General features: G+C 38.8%; 1 protein-coding gene across 8 annotated transcripts in view; it reads right to left on the bottom strand.

Annotated features, from left to right (window-relative positions):
* Nucleotides 1–21,753, bottom strand: part of MECOM (MDS1 and EVI1 complex locus) — a 562,907-nt gene that overhangs the window by 286,345 nt on the left and 254,809 nt on the right. For all 8 annotated transcript variants that reach the window (XM_045503029.1, XM_045503033.1, XM_045503028.1 and 5 more), the window contains exon 2: nt 320–657. In XM_045503029.1, the coding sequence (XP_045358985.1) occupies nt 320–657 (338 nt within the window). The remainder of the gene's footprint in view (nt 1–319; nt 658–21,753) is intronic.

Below are 21,753 nucleotides of genomic sequence, written 5' to 3'. Positions count from 1 at the left end.
CACATACTATATGAATGGCCACATACAATGCTTCTAAATGTTAACTATAAAAACTGTATTTGTTCCCTTTGGTATGTTTTTAAGTTGATACTATTCTTTACCATTCATTAGTTGAGTTCCTTTCTATCATGCTATACCTTAGTGCAACAGTTTGTTTCTATCAAGAAGTGAGCTTATGAGGGAGGTTCATTCTTAAATATCTATTTGAAGACATGGTACAACAATTGGAATTTGCTTACTTTATGGTCACTTTAAAAATTAATCTTTTCTTCACATATCTGAATATACTTAAATGTGTAAACTCAAAATATATTCTTACCTCCCATCCGTAGCTGGGGTCTTTCAGATTTGACCGCTGCTCTCCCACATAAGGCCCAAACTTTTCACCTGCTTCAATCTTCCTTTTGGTCCATATTCCTAGTCCAGCTCCAGGCATATTTGACTCTCGAAGTTCAAATTCAGCAGGAATGGGGATATCATCAGGGATGTAGATGGGGGCTTTGTACGGAGAGCCCTCCTTTGGAGTGAACGCTTCGCTGGATGTGGCTGGAGAACATGGCTCTTGAATATTGAGGGAGGGAGTGCTGGCTACTCCATCAGCATCTGGCATTTCTTCCAAAGGAATTTCAGGGTAGCTGCCATATACACACTCATTATCTGTGAAAAAATGATAACTTTGTAAATTCATATGCATGTAGAAGAGTTAAAATCCCACAATTCAGTAGCCATCTCGTAATGTCATTGTTCTTTGAAGACAAAATAAGGAAGGCCATTGTTAAAATACACCTTCATTAAAATCTCTGTTATTCACAGATGGGGGATTTGGTTTATCTGTGGTGAATCCATAAATCGAATGAGCTAATCTTCAACTGTCAATACTCTCATGGGCCAGCTCTAACCATTATTTAGCTGGGAAACAATCAGCAATTTAATTATTGGTCTGAGTAAAAGAGATAAGTAGTAAACATATGTGTACCTACAACCCCACAAACCATCCTAAATCAGGAGGTGATAGCTTTACTATGGAATGTATTGGAAAGTCGTATCATGCAATGTATCTCAGATAAATTGTAGGAGAATCATCAAAGACTCCAAGGGCTACGATGGGCAACAAGGCTTAAATTTGTGTGGCAGGACTATTTACTGAAACATTATTTTATGTTTGTTCTTTCTCAATCTTTCCTTTCCCATTTCAAACACATCACCAAGCCATTGGTATTCTTTGCCTCAGCAACTTACACAGAGCAGAGAATTAAAGTTACTTGAACTAGACTGTATTATGCAAAGCAAAACAAGTCAGGCAGAGAAAGACAAATACCATATGATTTCACTCATATGTGGAATTTAAGAAACACAACAGATGAACATAGGGAAGGGAAGGAAAAATCAGATACAAACAGAGAGGGAGGCAAACCATGGGAGACTCTTAAATACAGAGAACAAACTGAGAGTTGCTGGAGTGGGGGGCGGGGTGCGTAGGGGGATGGGCTAAATGGGTGATGGGCATTAAGGGGGGCATTTGTTGGGAGAAGCACTGGGTGTTGTATGGAAATGATGAATCACTGGATTCTACTCCTGAAACCAATACTATACTGTATGTTAACTAGAATTTAAATAAATACATTTAAAATAAAATAAATAAGTAAATAAAGCTACTTGAAGCTAGTGATTCCTCTGGACATTTGTAAAAACAAAAATCCTTAAAGAAATTCAGCAAGTTTTCCAGAGGAGAAAGCAGGGTAGAGTGAAGGGGAGTCTGGACACTCTGCACTGGGGCTCTCAGGACTCCACAAGGCAACACAGCCCCCACACCTGAAGTAAATGAATGCACCATTTCAGACTTTAAGACCTTTATGCAACTTGCTGGAGGGTTAAAAAGTAGTGACTGAGCTTGAATTTCCCACCAGTTCACCAGTTGAAGGGAATTTCAGTTATCTTAAGGGAAAAAAAAAAAGCACACATTTCTTGCTCACAAGGATTATGGACTGAAAGTCACACCTGATTTGTTTGATTTGTAAACCTTCAAGGAGAAAAGAGTTAAAATGATATGGAGACAAATGTCGATCAGAGCCATCCAAAGGTAAAATGAGTTGCCCTAAGTTCCCATATCACAAGGCTTCTAACATAACCTAGATAATCATAAATTAGGGATAATTTGGAGGAATTTCAGCTTCAGGTTGATGACTAGACTAGATGACCTTTAAGATGTTACCAACCATGCAGTTCTATAAATTATTAAAATCTTCCAAGATATTTTATTGGGCTAGAAGGTAGAACACTTGAGTTCTAGCCCCAATTCCCTCTCTGATTCAATGTGGAAGTTTATTAACTATGACACTCATTAACAATTGTTGATCAAGTACTGACTTCTCTTAAAGATTTATGAAGTACTGATTCCTCTTAAAGTTTTAGCACATGCCAAAGTACCTTTCTAATGAAGTGCTTGGTTCCTGAGTCAAATAATGAGAACATGCCATTTAAACCAAGCATAGAACCAAACTCTAGGACCCAACCTCATTCCTTGAGACATTGACCACAGCGCACAAGCTTACTATCATTCAAGTTCATTGTATCCAAAATCTTGCACATTATTGTCTGCCCTCACACTGAGTCTCCTGCCTCCTTCACAATGTCTATTAAGAATACTATTTCCCCCCTAATTATCCATGTTCAAGGTTCTAAAATAACATGGACATTTTCCCTCCTTCATCCTCCAATTTATTCAGTCATTAATGCTGTCCGTTCTTCTTGCAAGATTTTTGCCCTCACCTCATTCATTCAATCCACGTTTTCCTTCCTGAATTTTCTAACAGTCCTCTATAATGTCTCCAGACATCCAGCCTCTTTTCAGCCAGTATCCCTCAATACTAAGTCTGTACAATGCTGTTCAATTTATCTTCCCGGCACATCCATTTTCCTCTGTAATAGCCTCCAATAATTCCCTGTATCCACAGGTAAAGTCTAAAGTTCTTAGGCTTGCTGGGGCACCTGGGTGGCTCAGTCAGTTGGGTGGCCAGTTTTGGCTCGGGTCATGATCTTGTGATTCACGAGTTCTAGGCCCACGTCGGGCTCTGTGCTGACAGCTCAGAGCCTGGAGCCTGCTTTGGATACTGTGTTTCGGTCTCTCTCTGCCCCTCCACTGTTTTTTTTTTTTTTCTCTCTCTCTCTCAAAAATAAATTAAAAAAAAAAAGATTTAAAAATAAAATAAAATAAAATAAAATAAAGTTCGTAAGCTTGGAATAAAATCCCTTTTATTTTAAAACCATTCTCCTTTCCTCTCTGATTCTCAACACTTCTCAGTAGGAGGACCCAGGCCAGAATAGGCTTATCCCTGTCTTTTGAACTCAAAGAAATTTTCCCTGCAGTTCTTCCTGCTGGGTCACCCTATCTGCACTCCTCTGCCCGGCTGCCTTTTAGTCATCCTGTCAGGTCACATTTCAGCTTGTCCCCTTACCACCCCATTTAACACAAGTACCCCCTTTCTCTGAGTTCTCATAAAATCCACCCCCAAATATGATGATCAAATAATGCCATGCACTGCTACTTAGTTTAATATGAACGAATCTGTTATGCCAACTAGGAAATTGGTCTTTAAAGGAAAGACTCAGAGCTCATTGTTCTTAGAAAGCACCTACATAAAGGTGCTTAATAAATACTTACTAAAGAGATAACCAACCTACCGTATATTTTTATTAAAATATTAAACCAAATCTATATTTTCTACCAAATGTAGGAAACTATTTTGATTCTAAAAACCACCTTTAAAGCCATAGAAATGGAACACAACAGATTATAAACTTTTCTCCAAATCCAACATCAAAAGAAGCAATTTTAGTAATGCCCCCAAAGAAATATCATCAGAGAAATATACTTCAGGGTCCAAACACCCTTGATAAAGTCTATCTAAATTTATCCTTCAGGGAGATTTTGCACTTCAACCTAAGAGCCAAAAGTTCACTAGCACTCTTGACACAGCTAAAAATGTATTTTAAAAATCTCTGTAGAGTTGTAACATTTAACTACTGCAAATGCAGAGTTACTTTACAGATTCTTAAGGGGATTTCTCACACATTGTGAAGACTTTGTTTTTCTCAAGAACTAAGTGCTATAAATTGCAAGTATTGTATAATCTATAGACTTGTCCATTTAGGCAGCAGGAAACAAAAAGACATCCAAATGAATAGAACTATTTCCTCCAGTAATTATCCATTAAAAGTCAGTAACATTTCTCCTATTTCCTCAAAGGGTTAAATCACTCATACTGTCAGTTCCATCAAAGTGATCTCAAATCTTAAAAAAGGATAGAGACAAACCCATCTGGGCCCCCCCACTGGCATAGCTGACCTCATGACCTTTGAGTTACCCACAAACTCTTCCAATGCATAATCTGAACGAGTGCGTTTGGATTTCAATTCTTGTGGAGACAAAGTACACATGTGTGCCCGGCTGCTGCACAGAAGAGTTTGAATTTAAAGCCTGAATGCAATTCTGCTTACAATGGCAAAAAATTCCAATTAAACCCAAAGAACAACTGATATAGGTCACGCAAATTCTGGAAAAAGACTCATGGTCCTATTTATCCACAGGCAGGCACTAAATGTATACGCAAACCCAGGCAATTTGTTTTCAAGCCTCTGTTAATCTAGTATCATCCGAATTAAATATACAAAGGGTCGTGGTGACCAATAAAGAGAAATAGAAAACTGCTGAGTTTTACAAATTGAAACGTGCAACAGTATTTCAATGTAATCTAGCATTACAAAATTTTCAACAGCAAAAGCAGTTTATCACACTGCATTGAATATTTGCATAAACCGAAGTAAACTAATGCCTCCATGTACATTACTCAAGAACTATCCAAAAAGCTGCTAAAACATTTCATCTAAATGACAAACTACCTCAATCATCCTATCTCCGTTAAATCTTTGCTATTGGGGGGGGGGGCGGAATTGGGCACATTTACAATAGGTAAGTATCAGGTAAGAACTGCTATCTATATACATCAGTGGTCTCATAAAGATGAATAACCCTTGTAACTTCTTGGAGCTGAGTTGCCTGCTACCAGAATTTGCTTCATGCATCCTTTAGATGTATCATTAACTGAGTGAGGACAGAAAGACAAGCTTATTGTTGGACTTGAGAAAAATGACTTGGGAAATGCTTCTGGAAATCAGCCTTTTCGATTCAAGTTTTAAGTGTTCTAATATCCCTGGAGACCAAACAAAAGCACACTCTTGGACTGGAGTATATTTATTTCTATGACTCTTTGAATAACTAACACAGGTTTCCACTCGAAGAGAGTCCCATTCTGAAAGCATTCAGAATCGGCTAAAGGGAAATTGCAGAAATAATACCGACAATAATAGTAACTTCCATAGATGTATCTATACCTTCTCACTTGAACACTCGCAATCCTGTAAGAAAGCCACGGTGATAAATAGTCTTCTATTTTCCAGATCTGGAACTGATACTCAAGGATGCAAAACCGTGTATCCAAAATCCCCTGAGACTGGAACCTAGGTGTCTAAAGCCAACCGTGTCTGTAACTCTCAGGCAATCTCTTTTTTTTTTTTTCCTCTTTCTTCTCTAAGGATATGTTTTAAAGTTCGATTATTTCAACATTGTAGCCATACTGTGTGAATAGTTTCTGTTTTTCACTTGACACTTTATTATGAACACTTATGTTTTTAAAACTATTTCCTAAAGATACATTTAATTGTTGCATAATATTCCATTACATGGATCTACAAAAAGTGAACTATTTCCAGGGGAATTACTTAAGTTGTTTCTAACTTTCTGTTGCATCAGTGCCACTAAGATAAACATAGTTTCATGTAAATATGCATATTCATCCATTTTAATTCCCTTAGAGTAGATTATTGAAAGAAAATAGTGAATATTAACAGGCTTTTCGGACGTATATACCAATTTATACTCCTGTAAGCTACACTAGCATTTATTATTATTGTCATTTATTAATACAATGGAAAAATTATATATGTATTGCTCTTTTAATTCACATCTCAGTTGACCACGGAGACTAAAATTGTTTGTCATTCATAGTTGTTCTTTTGCAAATTGTTCATTGTTTTTGTCCATTTTTAATTGAGCATTTATTGGCCTGCCTTATCAATAATAAAAAAAAAAAATATCCCTTGATACAGTTTGTGCTACTTTCCCTAGTAAATGATTTATCATTTGGTTTTTCTCATGGGTTTATGTTGTATAAAAATTTTAACTTTTATGGAACGAAGTCTATGTTTGCTTTGTGATTTTTACATTTTTCTTAGAAAGTTCTTACCCATCCTAAGGAAGAAAAAGAGATTCTCTTTTATTTTCTTTGAGTTCCATAGTTGCTTTTCTACTAACCTTGGATTACCAATGATTTACTGCTGAGTGAAAAGCAGAGAAAAATGATTTCATTTATTTGAGCTCCTGTGAACGGCAGGCTAGAAAAAAAAAAAATGCCATTTCACTCGTAATTCTTTGGTTCTTATTTGCAAGGCTGGCCTAAAATGCCTTTTCTTTTTGTGGGTTTTATATAACTCACCATTTGTTTCACTTGGCCTCTCTGCCTCGTTTAACTACAAATCTTCTGGGCAGATGCCATTCAAAATCCTGAGTTTCACCATTAATAGCATTCACTACCTGTCATAATACTTATCACTCAGCATTATCATTAGTGATACTAACATAAATAATTTCCTGTCTACTCTTCATTTTCGTTCCTTGACAGAAAACATTTAGCAACCAAGCAGAGTTTCATCTTAATATTAAAAGCATATATACATAGTTTGACTATAAAGTAAGCCTGATTTCTGTAGGCATTAAACAAGAAATCAGTTCTTTATACTCAGCTGTACACACATATAATACACACATCCACGTGCATTTGCAGTGTATGTGCATGTGTGTAATAGCTCACTAATCTTTCAAATAGGCTGAGACAGAAACATGGTTTGAGATCTCAGGCAGACTGGTTGAGATCATAACTACATGAAACAACTGCCAGGAGGAGACCAGCTAGGGAATTGAACAGATTAGGTAACTCAGAAATTTAGACATTTCCCCCCATTATGTTCCTCATTGCAGTTTTGTAATAAAAACATGAGCAAACTTCAAAGGAAGCTCCGTAGTAAAGGTTAATTGCTACTAAAGAAGAGGGTGGGCCCGAGCGCCAGTACTTTGTGCCCAACTCGCAAGCAGACAGGAAGGATTACACGTGGCTGAGAGCTGAGGATGCGTGCCCAGCTCTAGGAAGAGAGGAGGCACGGCCAAACCCCAAAGGCCCACCAGGGACCTCCTGGTAGGACGTGAGCACATGAACACGAGTCCATGAGTCGGTGCCTGCTAATGGTAGGGCAGGGAAGGGCGGGGGAAGACATCGATTTCCTTCCAAAATTCAAACCGGACGTGCTCTTCTTCCCTTGTTAGGACAATTCCAGAACGGTTACGGCAGCATGTTTGTGAGAAAGCAGAGGACCTCTGGAGCCAGCTCTTCTGCACCAGCAACACAACCAATAAACGCGTGCTGGGCTTGGGGAAAAGGGTGGAGCCCAAGTAATGCCAGATGCACAAACAGAACAAAGAAGGGCTATGAACTGGCCAGGAGAATATTCAGTGAGAATGGCCCCAAGATAATGAAATTTAAGATCCCAATGAAAGGAAGAAAGGGAACTAGTAAAAGTAAGGAAAATGATTTTCCAGAAAACTGACTTAAACTAGCTTTGAAGGACTGTAGTAAGGGTCCAGAGGTGTAGGTTTAGAAAAGAGAGACATCTCCTAGAATGGAAGCTGCTGACGGACACGGTCTTCAGAAAGTGCTGCCTCCAGAGAGGGCTGAGAAGAAAATAGACCTCCGTGGAATCTTTTGACACTGAACTGCACTTGTAGAATTCATGTCTCCAGAGACCATTATTTTTTGTGAGATAATCTATCGACATGGCTTGGCACATGGAATTTTTTTAATGACCTTCTAAGCTTCCTTGCTCCTCAAGTATTTGCTACTTCCTTGTACCATGCTATTCCATTTCTTTCCTATGGAACTTTTTCCCCCAGTGTTGCCTAAAAATATTTCATTTATGGGCTGTCAAAAAGACCCAAAAGTATGAAAGAGTGTTGGGAGGCCAGCAAGGGAGATGGCAGAAAATACCACATGAATTGGAAGTAAGGGACCAAATCAATGAGCAAACATTTATCTTGCTCATAGGATTGTGGCGTACCCCTTGCTTGTCCTGTGGCTTTTAAATCTGATTAAGAGTTTCTCCACTCTCGTAGGAATTTCACAGACATTTCACTAAACAAGTATGGTTTGTGAATTAAACTGGTAGCTTCTAAACTATAATGAAATGGGTTTGGCCACTTTCAAAAGTTCCTCTTCAGAGGTGGAACTAAGCTATTTTAAAAGGGTTATGGAAAGAAATTGCCAGAAAATTCATAGTTGAGGTACCAGTAAAGCCCTTTGGTATCTACTTACAGAATCGAAAACAGCTAAAATAAAGACATTAAAGCTCTGCGAGTACTACTCCAAGGAAAAACACGGCCTGGTTAATGTTTGGCTTTATTCAGTTGTTAGGGAACCACGGTCACCAATACCCACTGGAATGCCCAGGTAAGAACAGACTTATCACAGATCAGATAGGGGTTCTTTTTACATTATAACTATGTGCCTCAACTTTCTTTTAGCAATACAAATTTTTAAGAGACTTTTGGCAATCTTTGACCTGATGGCTGTTCTCGTAAACTTTTTATATTCCCAAAGTGATATTCCTTCAGATTCATTTAGGGTAAAATAGAAATGCCCTGAAATCATGGTGCAGCAGCCTGGGTGGTTACTCCTCAGGCAGTCTGAAATGACCAGAGTACAGCCTTTCAGTATTCAAGCCATATCTACAGTAATTATTTGCCAGAGTATCTAAAAGAAGGCAGGCATTTCCTGTTGCACACAAATGGGACACTCTTATCTAAATGACTGTTTAAACAGGTATTTAAGAAAAGACTATCACAGGCAGGAATTTACTGATGACGGAACACATTAGTTTAGGGCTGGACACATTAGTGGAGGACTAACCATTGTCAGGAAAGGAAGCATATCAGCATCAGGAAGGTATAGAGAATATTTGACAACTCCCACATGGGCCAAGATGGGGGATTATAGACCCTGTCATTTGCATTTGGGAAAAGCAGGGAAAATCAAAAATAGAGATCTGGATTCAACAATGTGTCTCCAGCACCTGGGGTAACCTTGAAAGTGAGAGCTTGAGAGCCTTAGATCTTTTGGGTCCTTGTTTCCCTATCCATAAATAAGCACATTGGACAAGCTCAGCCCTAGGTCCATTCCACTCAAGCAATCCCCATTCTACATAATGAAAACCAAAGGATGGACAAGGTTCGGTGTACCAAAAGCTTATAAAACATATTTCCTGAAAAGACACTTTGAGAATTGGTTTGGTCTCTCTCAACGTAACCTAGGAGACACTGTCCTCTGGCTGCCTAACTTTGCTCTAACCAGTGAAACTGGAATTTATTCCCAGTAGAGGCTTATAAAACTGGGCTGTTATTCTCACATTAAGTAGACTGCCCTCTGGTGAGGACTGTGGTTTACGTGTGGGCAGAATGTGTGGTTTACTACCTCTAATTTGTTTATGTTGTTGATGGTGGTTTCAGAAGAAAGCAGCAGCCCTTCCCATGCTAAGGAGTGACCTGATTTGCTTCCTTAAAAAAAGAAAGAAAGAAGTGTTTAAGGGGGGGAGGGGAGCAGGAGGGCACATTAATGTGCCATTGCTAATGGAGGAGTAACTGGGATCCCTTTGACCACAGCTCTGCTTCATTCAGCTCTGCATGTGAAATGAGAGCCCCAACTTGTTTATTATAATTACCTAAGTGTGGCTTGGTGGCTTTTGGCAGACATCCTTCTTGCCTCCAAAAGAGAGACCAAAACTCAGGAGCTACAAGTTAAAGGAAGGCGGGGCGGGGTGGGGGGGTGTCATTTTGTAGCGAGGAGAATGAATTCTAATATCAACTGGGTGAAAATATTCAAAACGACCCCAAAAAGATAAAGATCAAAAAATAAGTGGGATTGAGCTCTATTTTCTACCATATAATAAAGATAGGTGTGTAAGAGAACTGAATAAACAGTATAAATGTAAGTTCAAATTCATTCTCACAACTGACTTGACACAGTCTCTTCCCTACTGCTACAAAACAGAAGAGCTGTCTTATAGCCAGAAGTTCTGCATAAAGAAAAGAAAATAATTATGCGTGTCTGGCAGAAGAGGGAGTTGTAGCAATGGCTTGCTGATAAAAAGGAATGTGAACAAGCAATAGAACACTATCCTAACCACACTCTTGGTTTGATAAGGAGCAGAGAGGGCCCCAAAGAGTGAAATTTTGTTAGAGTCTCAAAATTAGGTTTTATTTGAAAATGAACAATGGCCCTTGTTCTCACAGAGCTTGGTAGCAAAGACAACAACGACTTCTGACCTTAAAGTGATCCTGTGGGGAGAGTTCCTTGATTTTGGCGAATTTCAGCTTGGACTCTGGCCCTATTGCAAATGCAGGTCTTTGGTGTAAAACGAGTTTAGATGGTTCCAAGGATTTCAATTTTCCGACCCCATTTTAAGCTATAAAGGCCCCCATATTGAATTTCCCACCACTACATCATATTAAATGTAAGACCATTCAAAACCATGGGGATGGACGCAATGTCATTGAAAAACATAAAAGAAGGGTTTTTCTTTTTAATTTGAGAAAACATTACACACTTTGGCAAAACGTGTTTTCAGAAAAATATGAACAGATGTGCTGTGCGTATGTGTATACATACACTAAATAGCACTTATGATTTGAGAGGGGGTAATTTCAACATTGCTAAGTGGTAACACAAGCTAGGTATTTAAGGGAATGATATAATATGACAACTTCATAGACTCCCAAACTATGTATGGTCTCTGGAAACTGTCATTATCAACATGGACAATAACTAGTAGCATTAGGTGGTCTGTACAGTATCCTTCAGTGTCCAATCGAGTCACACAGTCTGAGACACTTGACGGGCGCCAGGCACTGCCTCCTAATGAGAAGTGACTTTTTTACAAAGGCATTCAAGACCTCTTCTATATAAATTACTATCGTTTGCAGCAAGAGAGGATTATAAATGTTTGTTGGCAAAAACCAAATTTATTTACAAACTGGGTCTAATTTATTTATGGCTCCAGTACAATCGGCTTTTGTCGAAATATTTATGTTATCTGTACTTCTGCCTCACTAAACTCTACCGCAATCATAAACACTGTTGAAAAATTATTTGCAGTTAGCAGGATTTAAACTACCCATTATATCACCAGCTAGTGCCAGTAAACTTTTGCACTGGTTGATAAAGTTTCCTCTGTGGGGTAAATATACATTTGACTTTCAAAATCTTTGGTGGGCTCCATACTGTGAAAAGTGAAGGATTAAACAAATGCCCCAGACTTTACCAGTTTTGTGCGAGGGCTTCAATTGCACATTCCAGTTGAAGTTTTGACTACAAAGAGTGCCCAGATTCCAATCCTTTTCTAGGAGAATTAGATGACTGAAGTGTTGGGATAATAGTCTTTGCCCATGTCTTTGCCCAACAGTATTGTCTGCTACTTTCCAGACTTGCTCACTCACCCATTCCAAAATGTGATTTTGCCGTGCCTGGCATGGTACAAGTTGCTAAGGCTAGATCTAGAGTTGCGTAAGACGCATTTTCTGCCCTCAAGGCCCTTACAGTTGAGTAGTGCAGACAGAAATGGTAACAGGCATATGATAATGCAGTCAAATTAGGTCTAAGTTGAGGTTAGGAAGAGTGATGGCCGTTAAAGAGTTGAGTATAAGCAAGAGCAGCTGGGTATGCCAACCTTAGAGTAACTCCTAGCCTGAGATTGACCAAAACCATATATGCACTAAATTTTTTTAAGAATGAGTCTCTTGCTTCATGTTTTTGGTGGAAATGCAGTTGTAAAGCAGTTATTTCTTTTTATTTATTTTTTTTATTTTTTTTAACGTTTATTTATTTTTGAGACAGGGAGAGACAGGGCATGAACGGGGGAGGGTCAGAGAGAGAGGGAGACACAGAATCTGAAACAGGCTTCAGGCTCTGAGCTGTCAGCACAGAGCCCGACGCGGGGCTCGAACTCACGGACCGCGAGATCATGACCTGAGCCGAAGTCAGACGCTTAACCGACTGAGCCACCCAGGCACCCCATGATGCAGTTACTTCTGGATATCACTGAGTTCTTCACAGCAACATGAGGATCAAAATAGGAATGACTCACTCTCACTGCTTCTACATAACTCATACAGTGGTGAAACCAACAGTTTACAAAACAGCATGGTCCATATTTCCATCACAAAATAAGCCAAGAGAAAACCACATAGAAAAGTTGATGGTTTCCCTGGCATGGAACTAGTAAAAATGTATTTCTGTTTGATTTACTTCACTGAAACAAGACTAAAAGTTCTAAAAGTTCACCGTGAACCAGGTGGGACTGATGTGATGCCAGTGAAAGTCCCAGCAGCCTATGAATGGCCCAAACCATATTTATCTTCTAGTTTGAATTAAGAGTTGCACCAAACAAACCATAGATCATTCTGGTTCACCTCAGAACAGTGCTGTCTTCAGACAGAAGACTGAGCAGATCACCCTAGAGCCTCCAATCTAAAACAAGACCTCTAAAGCAAGCTAGTAGGCAGTACTACTGATTTCTGGTGCCCCATACAACAGATGATGGTCCTTTCCCAGTTAATACCCACCTATGCCTATGATAGTCAAAGTAACCAAAAGCCAAAGTAGCAAAATAAATTTTGAAAGCTGTAATTATACAGTGAAAAACAACCTCAAAAAAAAAAAAAAAAAAAGTCATTTGCTCATCAAGGTCCTTCACAAAAAGGAATGCCAAAACCCTGCATATTTGTAACTTCGTATTTAGTAGTATATGCATAAAATATTTTGCTGTCCATTTATATCAAGATATAAATAAGATAACCCTTACTTAGATCAGGTATTATTTTCCAAAATAGAGAAAAAGTCTCAGTGACTGTTTTGTGCTTCTGCTGACCATCTTATGGGTCTATTCCAATATTCTTTAACAAACTGCTTGTTTTAATAGGTTGTAGGTTATAGCTATTCTAGTTGAGTTCAATCAAATATTTTGGCATTATACTGTTTAAACCTCAAGATAACTGACTGAAATGTTTATTTTTTTTATTTTTTTATTTAAAAAAAATTTTTTTTCAACGTTTATTTATTTTTGGGACAGAGAGAGACAGAGCATGAATGGGGGAGGTGCAGAGAGAGAGGGAGACACAGAATCGGAAACAGGCTCCAGGCTCCGAGCCATCAATCCAGAGCCCGACGCGGGGCTCGAACTCACGGACCGCGAGATCGTGACCTGGCTGAAGTCGGACGCTTAACCGACTGCGCCACCGAGGCGCCCCTGAAATGTTTATTTTTAATGGCATTGTAGAATTTAAGAGCTGAAAATTATCAGTTTACTCATTTAAACATTTAAGATGCTTGCTGGTTCAAATATATTGTGGATTAATCCACGTAAACCTATGTAAACCATGACTGCTTGAGAGGAAAAACTGGAAATGTTCTATCAAAAGTATATGATGTTTAAATATTCACTGGGGGCAAGAGAGATACCTTCATGAAGTCTATAGAATAATTACATGGTAACTTAACAAGATTTGTACTATTGTTGCTTTTGTTGTTTCTGTGGCTATTGTCATTGTATTAATATATCTACTTCATCTAACTTTTTAATACTCATTCCAACTATTAATTTTCAGCAACTGTGATCCAACATATACCACAAACCGATAACCATTTAGTCGATAAGACTTCTGCATACAAAGCACCATGGTGGGGTGGGGTAGGGGGAGCTCAAAGAAGAAGAAAGAAAAATTGCTGATTTCAGAGGACTTACCATCTATTCAGGGAGATAAGACAAATACTCAGGAAGAATTAACTTGTATAAGATAAGGCTGCATTGAATAGAGTCAAGCGAATGGTACAGAAAACAAGGACTACAATATTCAACACTAAAAGTGATATTCCTCTTCTTTAAGAGAAAACTGAAATGGAAGATGGCTAAAAATTCGACTTGTGATGAAGACAGATAATCAGGAGGATTGTGAAATAAAGGTTATAGACTGCAGCAAAGCCCTGGAGAGGTAATGACTTTTAATTGGATTGAGTTTATCATATTTGCAGAGGTACAGCAGACACAGAAGAAAGGATTAGAGTGATTTCCACTTTCCATTATTTGGCATAATGAGAAAACAGAGGGTGGTCCACATCTCTCATACATATTATGAGCCATAGGAGATGCTAAATGTCAGTTTTTGGTAGCATTGAGCTCTCCTAAATAAACACATTTATTTGGACATAGTTAAGTCAAAATAAGTCACCTGGAAAAAGGTCACAGGTCATTAATTTGCATAGTGCAAAGGATTTATGAATTTTTAAATTAACGCTCCTAAATCTTTACACCATTTTGAACAGTAGGGTATGTCTGCATTTTTCTTCAAAGTTTAGCTGGCTTAAAGGGTCAAATGAAAATACTTGACTGAAGAAAACCACAGCTGAGTAGACTTTCTTTATTCTAGGTGGAAAAGAAGTACATTATATATTCTCCCAAGAAACAGCATTATATACATCTAGCCAACACACACACACACACACACACACACACACAAACTTGTGGAAATATGTGGAGAGTCATTAAATGATCATGTAATTGGCACACCCCAACTCCAGTAAGCCCAAGTGGGAAAGGTTATTAAATCCACCACCACCAAAACTCCAATGGACTGTAAGGTGATGAAGGTAGGGACTACGGGTGTGAGATTTACTGCAGAATCCCCAGAACCCAGCAAAGTTTCTAGCCCACAACAATTCAATGTGTATTTGTTGACTTGAAAACATCTCCCAAAGCCAGCCAATTGTGCTGAAATAGTGAGTGGTATCTCTCTTTCCTCCTCTAAATTGGGAAATTCTAACACAAATTTACAAAAGGCATCACATAAATTGTGTCCTCAGTCTGTTTAGAGATATAGTAATAATGTCCCACTGAAGGAAGGGGAAGTGCGTGCTGAATCTACACAAGCTTGTGTGCCCGTGCGAGCACGCGCACGCGCGCGCACACACACACACACACACACACACACACACTTTAAGTGCTCAAGATGCTAATAGATGAATTTAACCAAATGGAATCAATTCAGGATTTGTACCATGTCCTCCTCACATTGCAAACCCTTTAAAAATATTGGTTATAATAAGAATAAAAATCAACAAACAAAAAGTCCCTGCATGGGTAACCCATATATTATATCCTTTTCTCAAGCTTTTCACGGAGTCCTCCAGGAAGGGAAATTGGTAAAGCAATATCAAATATCGCCGACTACCTTTTGATTCCACCAGCACTTATTGCAGCACCTGCTATGAACCAACAATATGTTGCCGGTTGTAGAATGTAAGCTTCGTGAGGGTGGGACTCCGCTTTGTCTACCACTGCATCTGCAGCCCCCAGCGTAGCGTCTGGTGCATGGTAAAGGTTCAATACATACTTGTCAAATGAATGAATAATATAGGAATATGCAAATACAGAAATGAGCCTGTAAGAAATCCAGAGACTAGAGTCGTTATTCCACACTAGGCTGTGCATCCGAATTTAATTTCTTAAGGAGCTTATTTTTAAAAACACAAATTTTGGGGCGCCTGGGTGGCGCAGTCGGTTAAGCATCCGACTTCAGCCAGGTCACGATCTCGCGGTCCATGAGTTCGAGCCCCGCGTCAGGCTCTGGACTGATGACTCAGAGCCTGGAGCCCGTTTCCGATTCTGTGTCTCCCTCTCTCTCTGCCCCTCCCCCGTTCATGCTCTGTCTCTCTCTGTCCCAAAAATAAATAAACGTTGAAAAAAAAATTTTTTTTTTAAAATAAATAAATAAAAACACAAATTTTATGGCGTTTCTAGAACTAGCAGTAAAGAATCCTTAGTTATATGATAGGATCATTCTTTGTAACATCTCCAGCTTCCTAGTCTGTAATCTTAACCCACAATATCACAAGTAAATTCAGATAACCTATAAACCACAGACCTAACCCAATTTCTGTTTAAACCAGAAGACCACACTGGGTTCAAGTCCACCTAACCACTTATGTGACCCAGGGAAGTCCCTCAGTCTATTTGAGTCTCAGTTTCTTTATCCATATCTGATATTTTCCCGTTATGGTAGCCATCACATACATGTAGTAATTAAGCATTTGAAATGTGGCCTTTCCAAATTGAGATGCACTGTAACTTTAAAACTACACACCAGATTTTTTTAACTTGATATGAAAATTATAAAATTGATAATATATAAAGATGAATATGCATATATATGAAGTTGATAATTTTAGTATACTGGTTATATATACAATGAGCTAAATGGCTTGATATAATGGTTAAATAAAATGTGTTAGTAAAATTAATGACACCTGTTTATTTTTACCTGTTTTAATGTGGCTACCTACCAGAAAATTTAAAATTAATGTATGGCTTACATTTATATTTCTATTAGACGAAAGTGGTTTTTAAAATACTTATGACACAAAATTGCCGTAGGAATCAGAAGAAATGATGCATTTGAGCATCTTGTGTAAACTTTAGGGGAAACCACAAATGCCAAAAGTCATTATCATTGTCACAGGGAAAAGTTCTCAGGCCTGTAAGTCTTGAGCGACACTTCTTAAAGATCAGTGTCTTTCAGGCGTACCTGCATTCAGATAACAAAAAGTAATGATTCATGAGCAATTCATTCTCTACTACTCCCTTATCAATAAATCTCTCAATAAACACTTGTTGAAATCAAATGTAAAGAAAAATCAATGTGGTCATTGACATGATACAAAAAGACGAGCTCTTTCTGGAACACTCCCCTGCCAGGATTTCTGTGTTGATGTAAGAAACAGCCCAGGTTGAATAAGGTTAAAAGAATGTTTCTGTTTGAAAAGGGTATTATCGACAATGAAAAATGAGCAACATTTGACGGTGGGAAATGATAAACTTTTCCCATGATTTCACCCCAAAATGCAAAGGAGAAGAAAAAATTGTGGGATTCACTTGTCCCCTTCCCTATCTCTTGGGTAGGGCACTTCAATTCCTCCCACAAACATCTCGTTCCAACACTTCAAAAAGAATGCCTTGAAACACCTGGCAAATAAAAGAACATGAAGAACTTTCTTGCTGCTGTTTCATTACTTTGGTGTAATTGGTGAGCCTCCGAATACACCTCCTTGGTCTGGGCTGATGGATGAAGATGGAAACAAGTACTCCCAGGCCATACATACATTACACTACCCTGATAACATTCCCCAGAGTTTTAAAAAGCTCAGTAGTTAGTTAGGAAGAACAGCAAACCCACCCAGAGTTCTCTACAAATTCTATTGTGCGAAAGTAAGGCATAGCCGAAGTTTCTTTGGGGGTAGAAAAACGAATTGTCATACACAGTTCATTCCATACTCTTACTAGATCATGTCTCTAGACATTGATGAATATTAATTGATGTATTTACTGCAATGCAAGGCGGTTGCTAACCTACATTCCAGCCTTTGTTCCAAGTCTCGTATCATTTTCTTTCAGGCTGTTGATTTTGGAGTGGCTGTGTAATCCTGGTGAACTGCTAGCAAAGAGTGATCAATCAACACTTTGAAAGCGTCTGGTTCATCCCAATACCTGGGAGCTGCTTTGATAAATAGTATTCTTGGGACTATGTAAAATTTGCCGTTGTGGGAGTAAATACATGTGGGAACTTGGCAGGTTATTGTTCCTAATTTTTATTTATATTTAAACAAAATCTTTTGTTTACAACAAATCCCCACTTGCCCTAAGATTATTCGGTCCCAAACTGAAATCACTAAAGCTCTATGTACACTTGCATTAACGTTTTCTCTGTGTTACTTAAAGATTGCTGCCCAGTGATCCACATTTGGTGGCACATTAGTAATCATAAAAACAGAAAAATCCCCTATACTCCATTTTAAATTTTTTATTAAGTTTTTTATTTTAATTTCAGCGTAGCTCACAGAGTATTATATTAGTTTCAGGTGTACAATGTGGTGATTCAACAATTCTATGCATTACTCAGTGCTCATCATGATAAGTGTACTCGTTAATCTCCATCACCTGTTTTACCCATCACCCGCCACCCACCTTCCCTCTGGTAACCACCAGTTCATTCTCTGTGTTAAGGGTTTGTTTCTTGGTTTGTCTCCCTCTCTCTCTTTCTTCCTTTGTTCATTTGTTTCGTTTTTTTAAATTCCACACATGAGTGAGATCATATATTTGTCTTTCTCTGACTGATTTATTTCACTTAGCATTATACTCTCCAGTTCCATATATGCTGTTGCAAATGGAAAGATTTCATTCTTTTTTGTGGCTCAATAATATTCCATTGCATATATGTATCACATCCATTCTGCACCATATCCCATTTTTAAAACCTGGATAAAGCAATTGAAGAATCTATCACACAACTGTTTTTATGGATGAGCATATCTGCTGAAGGTGAACGATTCACCCAAAAAAGGTTTACCCTGGGTTACCAAGTGCTACGCTCGTTTTAGAAAGACTTCAGAAGGTTGTAGAGCTCATCAATTTTCTTCTCAAAAATTGGCCACGGCTTTCTGGATACCTCAGAAAAAAATTTTTTTCGTGATTGGTCGTAACCAATTTGCCCATCTTATTTGTTCGTAATAATCTATTCTGTGTCCATGAATATCCTGTGGAATTTGGCTTCTCTGTATTTTTTTCCTTGACAACCTTCTGATCTAGAACACCCTGCCCTCATTCTCCATTCTTCAACTCCCTAGTGAGGGCCTGCTACTGTTCTGACAGCTAGGGATGAAGTAGTGAACAAGACCAATAATGTTCCTACTCCCATGGACCTTAAGTTTGGTGGGGAAAGGGAGGATGTGAGGAATATGAGATGGTCTTAAGTTCTGAGGAGAAAACAATAGGTTGAAATGCAGGAGTAGTGATTACTTTAGATAGTAAAGGTCTGCTGGAGGAGGAAGCATTTAAGATTTATACACTGACATTCTTTCAGATCCAGTTTAGATGTTATCTCATCTACTAAGGGTTCCCACTCATCATGTTCACCACTTCCCCAACGAGAGTGAGCTCCTTCCTTTTTGGATCCTCAAGAATATAAAACGTACGTCAGAATACATTCATCCATCATTTACCACGGTGCTGTTACAGTTAGTTGTTTTCCCATTCCCCCATTTTGATTTTCAGCTGTTTGAGGGCAAGGGCTATGTCTCAATTATCTTTATGTCTCCTGGCCAGTGCTGTGAATAATATATTAGATGCTCAAATTCAAATGAAAAGGCACAGCATAGGGAGTGCACTCGATGGTATTGTAATAGTGTCCCATGGTAACAGACGGTAGCTATACCCGCGGTGAGCACAACATAACATACAGAGTTGTCAAATCACTATGTTGTATGCTTGAAAATAATGTAACATTGTGCATCAACTATACTCAGACTACAAAAACTTTAAAAAATTGAACCAACTTTAAAAAATGCTAATTATGTGCAGTTTTGCTTTTTGAAAGCTGAATTTTGTAACTCACCTGCTCTGAATCTTAAATAGATTTCAAAGGAAGCTGTTATCTACAAAAGTCACTGCCACCACTGGAAAAAAGATATTTTCTAGGGGCTTTATAAAGTATTGGCCATTCAAAAGACTTGCTCAGGCAAGTGATAGCTGCCAACTGATCTTCTAAAGGAGGTTGAAGTTTGGAAACAATGATCTCTTCCAACAAATTTCACATAATTACCCCTTGGTCCAAAAAAGGCAATTCTCAAGCTTTCTGTTTGAAAATGTCCCCCCAGATGGAGGATTCCCTAGTTGAAAACAATCAGAAAGAAAGTCCTGTGGTTAATAAACTAGAGCATTGAGCTTGAACCTTGCACAACACAGGCTGGATTTCACAACAGGCAGGGAGAAGAAGCACAAACTTGGAAAATTCTACCAGAAAGTTTTGGGTTTTGTTTCCGTGTTTTTATAAACACTTTGGTCTTTTGATCTGTCTTAAAGATTGTGCTCCATTGAGTCTTCCATTCTTTAAATGCTACCTTTAAAAAAAAAATAAGTAAATTGCTCAAATGTAAGAATTAATAAGACAAATTTTTTAAATACTATTTTCCGAGGAATCCAAATGTTCTCACTCAGGTGGGATCTGATTCTGAAGTTCCAGTTTAATAAATGATCCCAAACCCCCACCCCCCAAAAGAGAATGCCTCCAAGTTTAGACTGAGGGAGGATAAATATGCCACATTCTATTCCAAATATCAAGAACGAGGTAAGTATTTTCCCTGCTGCTTCCCTGCTCTGTAATTTGACATCCATTTTAATGATGCTTGCTTTATTGCTTGTCAGAAAAGTGAAATGGCCTGTCAATTTTATGGAGTTTCTCCTACCTTTTGGATGGTTATATTACATTTTGAAATAAGTGTATAGCTTCCCCTCCCCCTCCCCCCTTTTTTAGCCTAAATGGTGCATGTGTGGGTTTGGTACTTGGCTGCCAGTGGAATGAAGTCATAACTTCAGGAGTCCAAGAGAATAGATCAAAATCACGCCAACACTTTCATGGATGGGTATATGCTTCTAAATGGATGTTTACCTAGAAAAGTCATCATCTGGCAGTCAGCATAGCAAATGTTCCTAAGCAGCTAACTCATATATACTAAACAAATTTGGCTTGGCTGCTGTGAGAGCTGCCCTGTGGAAATTCTCAACATACATTTGTTTGATTGAGCCGTCATTCCCAGTTGATCTGCTGATGATCTGTGTCACTTTGTTTAAATGTCCTGGTGTGTTTTTTTATATATATACAGTGAAAAGCCAGTATGTTTCTGTGATGGATTAAATAGAGGTGAAATTTGAGAGTGACTCCTGTTTTTGATTCCTGTTCTCAGACAGGTGGGTCTGGAATGATCAAGAATGTCACATTCAAACACACAGGAAAATATGGAGCCCTTTTGATTTAAAACACATTACTGTAAAGATATATTCGCTACTGTGTTCTCCCAGTACAAGAAGCTATTTAGGATTCCCCATCTAAACAAACACCATATGGGTTCGTTCTCAGCATCCCTTTCAAATGTCCAAAAACAAAGGACACAAAACCCACTGCTGGGAAACACAGTCCGAGAGAAGTGAGCAGGGCCCATTTCTCAAGCATGGATTCAAAACTCAAACTCAAGGTGAGATTAGAACTGAAGCTCCAGATCTCGAATATCCTCGTAATGGTCCAGATGGAAACCCGATACCACAGTGCCATACCATGTCTGAGGCACTAATCAAGAGACTGCCTGTTTGCTCCATGGCTAAAGCACTTCCTCCAGCTAATCTTCCCAGATAGGCTCTCAGCTTTAATAACCTATGGGGTCTGCCGTTAAGCGTGGGGATCTGGGCACCATCAGCACTGATGTCTCCGCTCTGCCAAACCCCAGACAACACGTGATGCATACACACGCCCTCCCCTCAGCTCCCGTGGATGTGGTAGACCGAGGCCTGCCTTAAGCTAGGGCCCCCTACCCCCAAAATACATATACCTCTGACCCAACCTGCCGTCATAACTGAAATTACCCCCCAATTAAGCATATTCCTTTGAGTTAAGACCAAGCCATCTCCAAGGATCCCCCTGACAATTGATAGCTTGTTTCC

The sequence above is a fragment of the Leopardus geoffroyi genome, chromosome C2 (assembly GCF_018350155.1).
Source record: "Leopardus geoffroyi isolate Oge1 chromosome C2, O.geoffroyi_Oge1_pat1.0, whole genome shotgun sequence".
Classification (NCBI taxonomy): Eukaryota; Metazoa; Chordata; class Mammalia; order Carnivora; family Felidae; genus Leopardus; species Leopardus geoffroyi.
The sequence above is the reverse complement of the archived record's forward strand: the minus strand, read 5'-3'. Positions and strand labels throughout refer to the sequence as shown.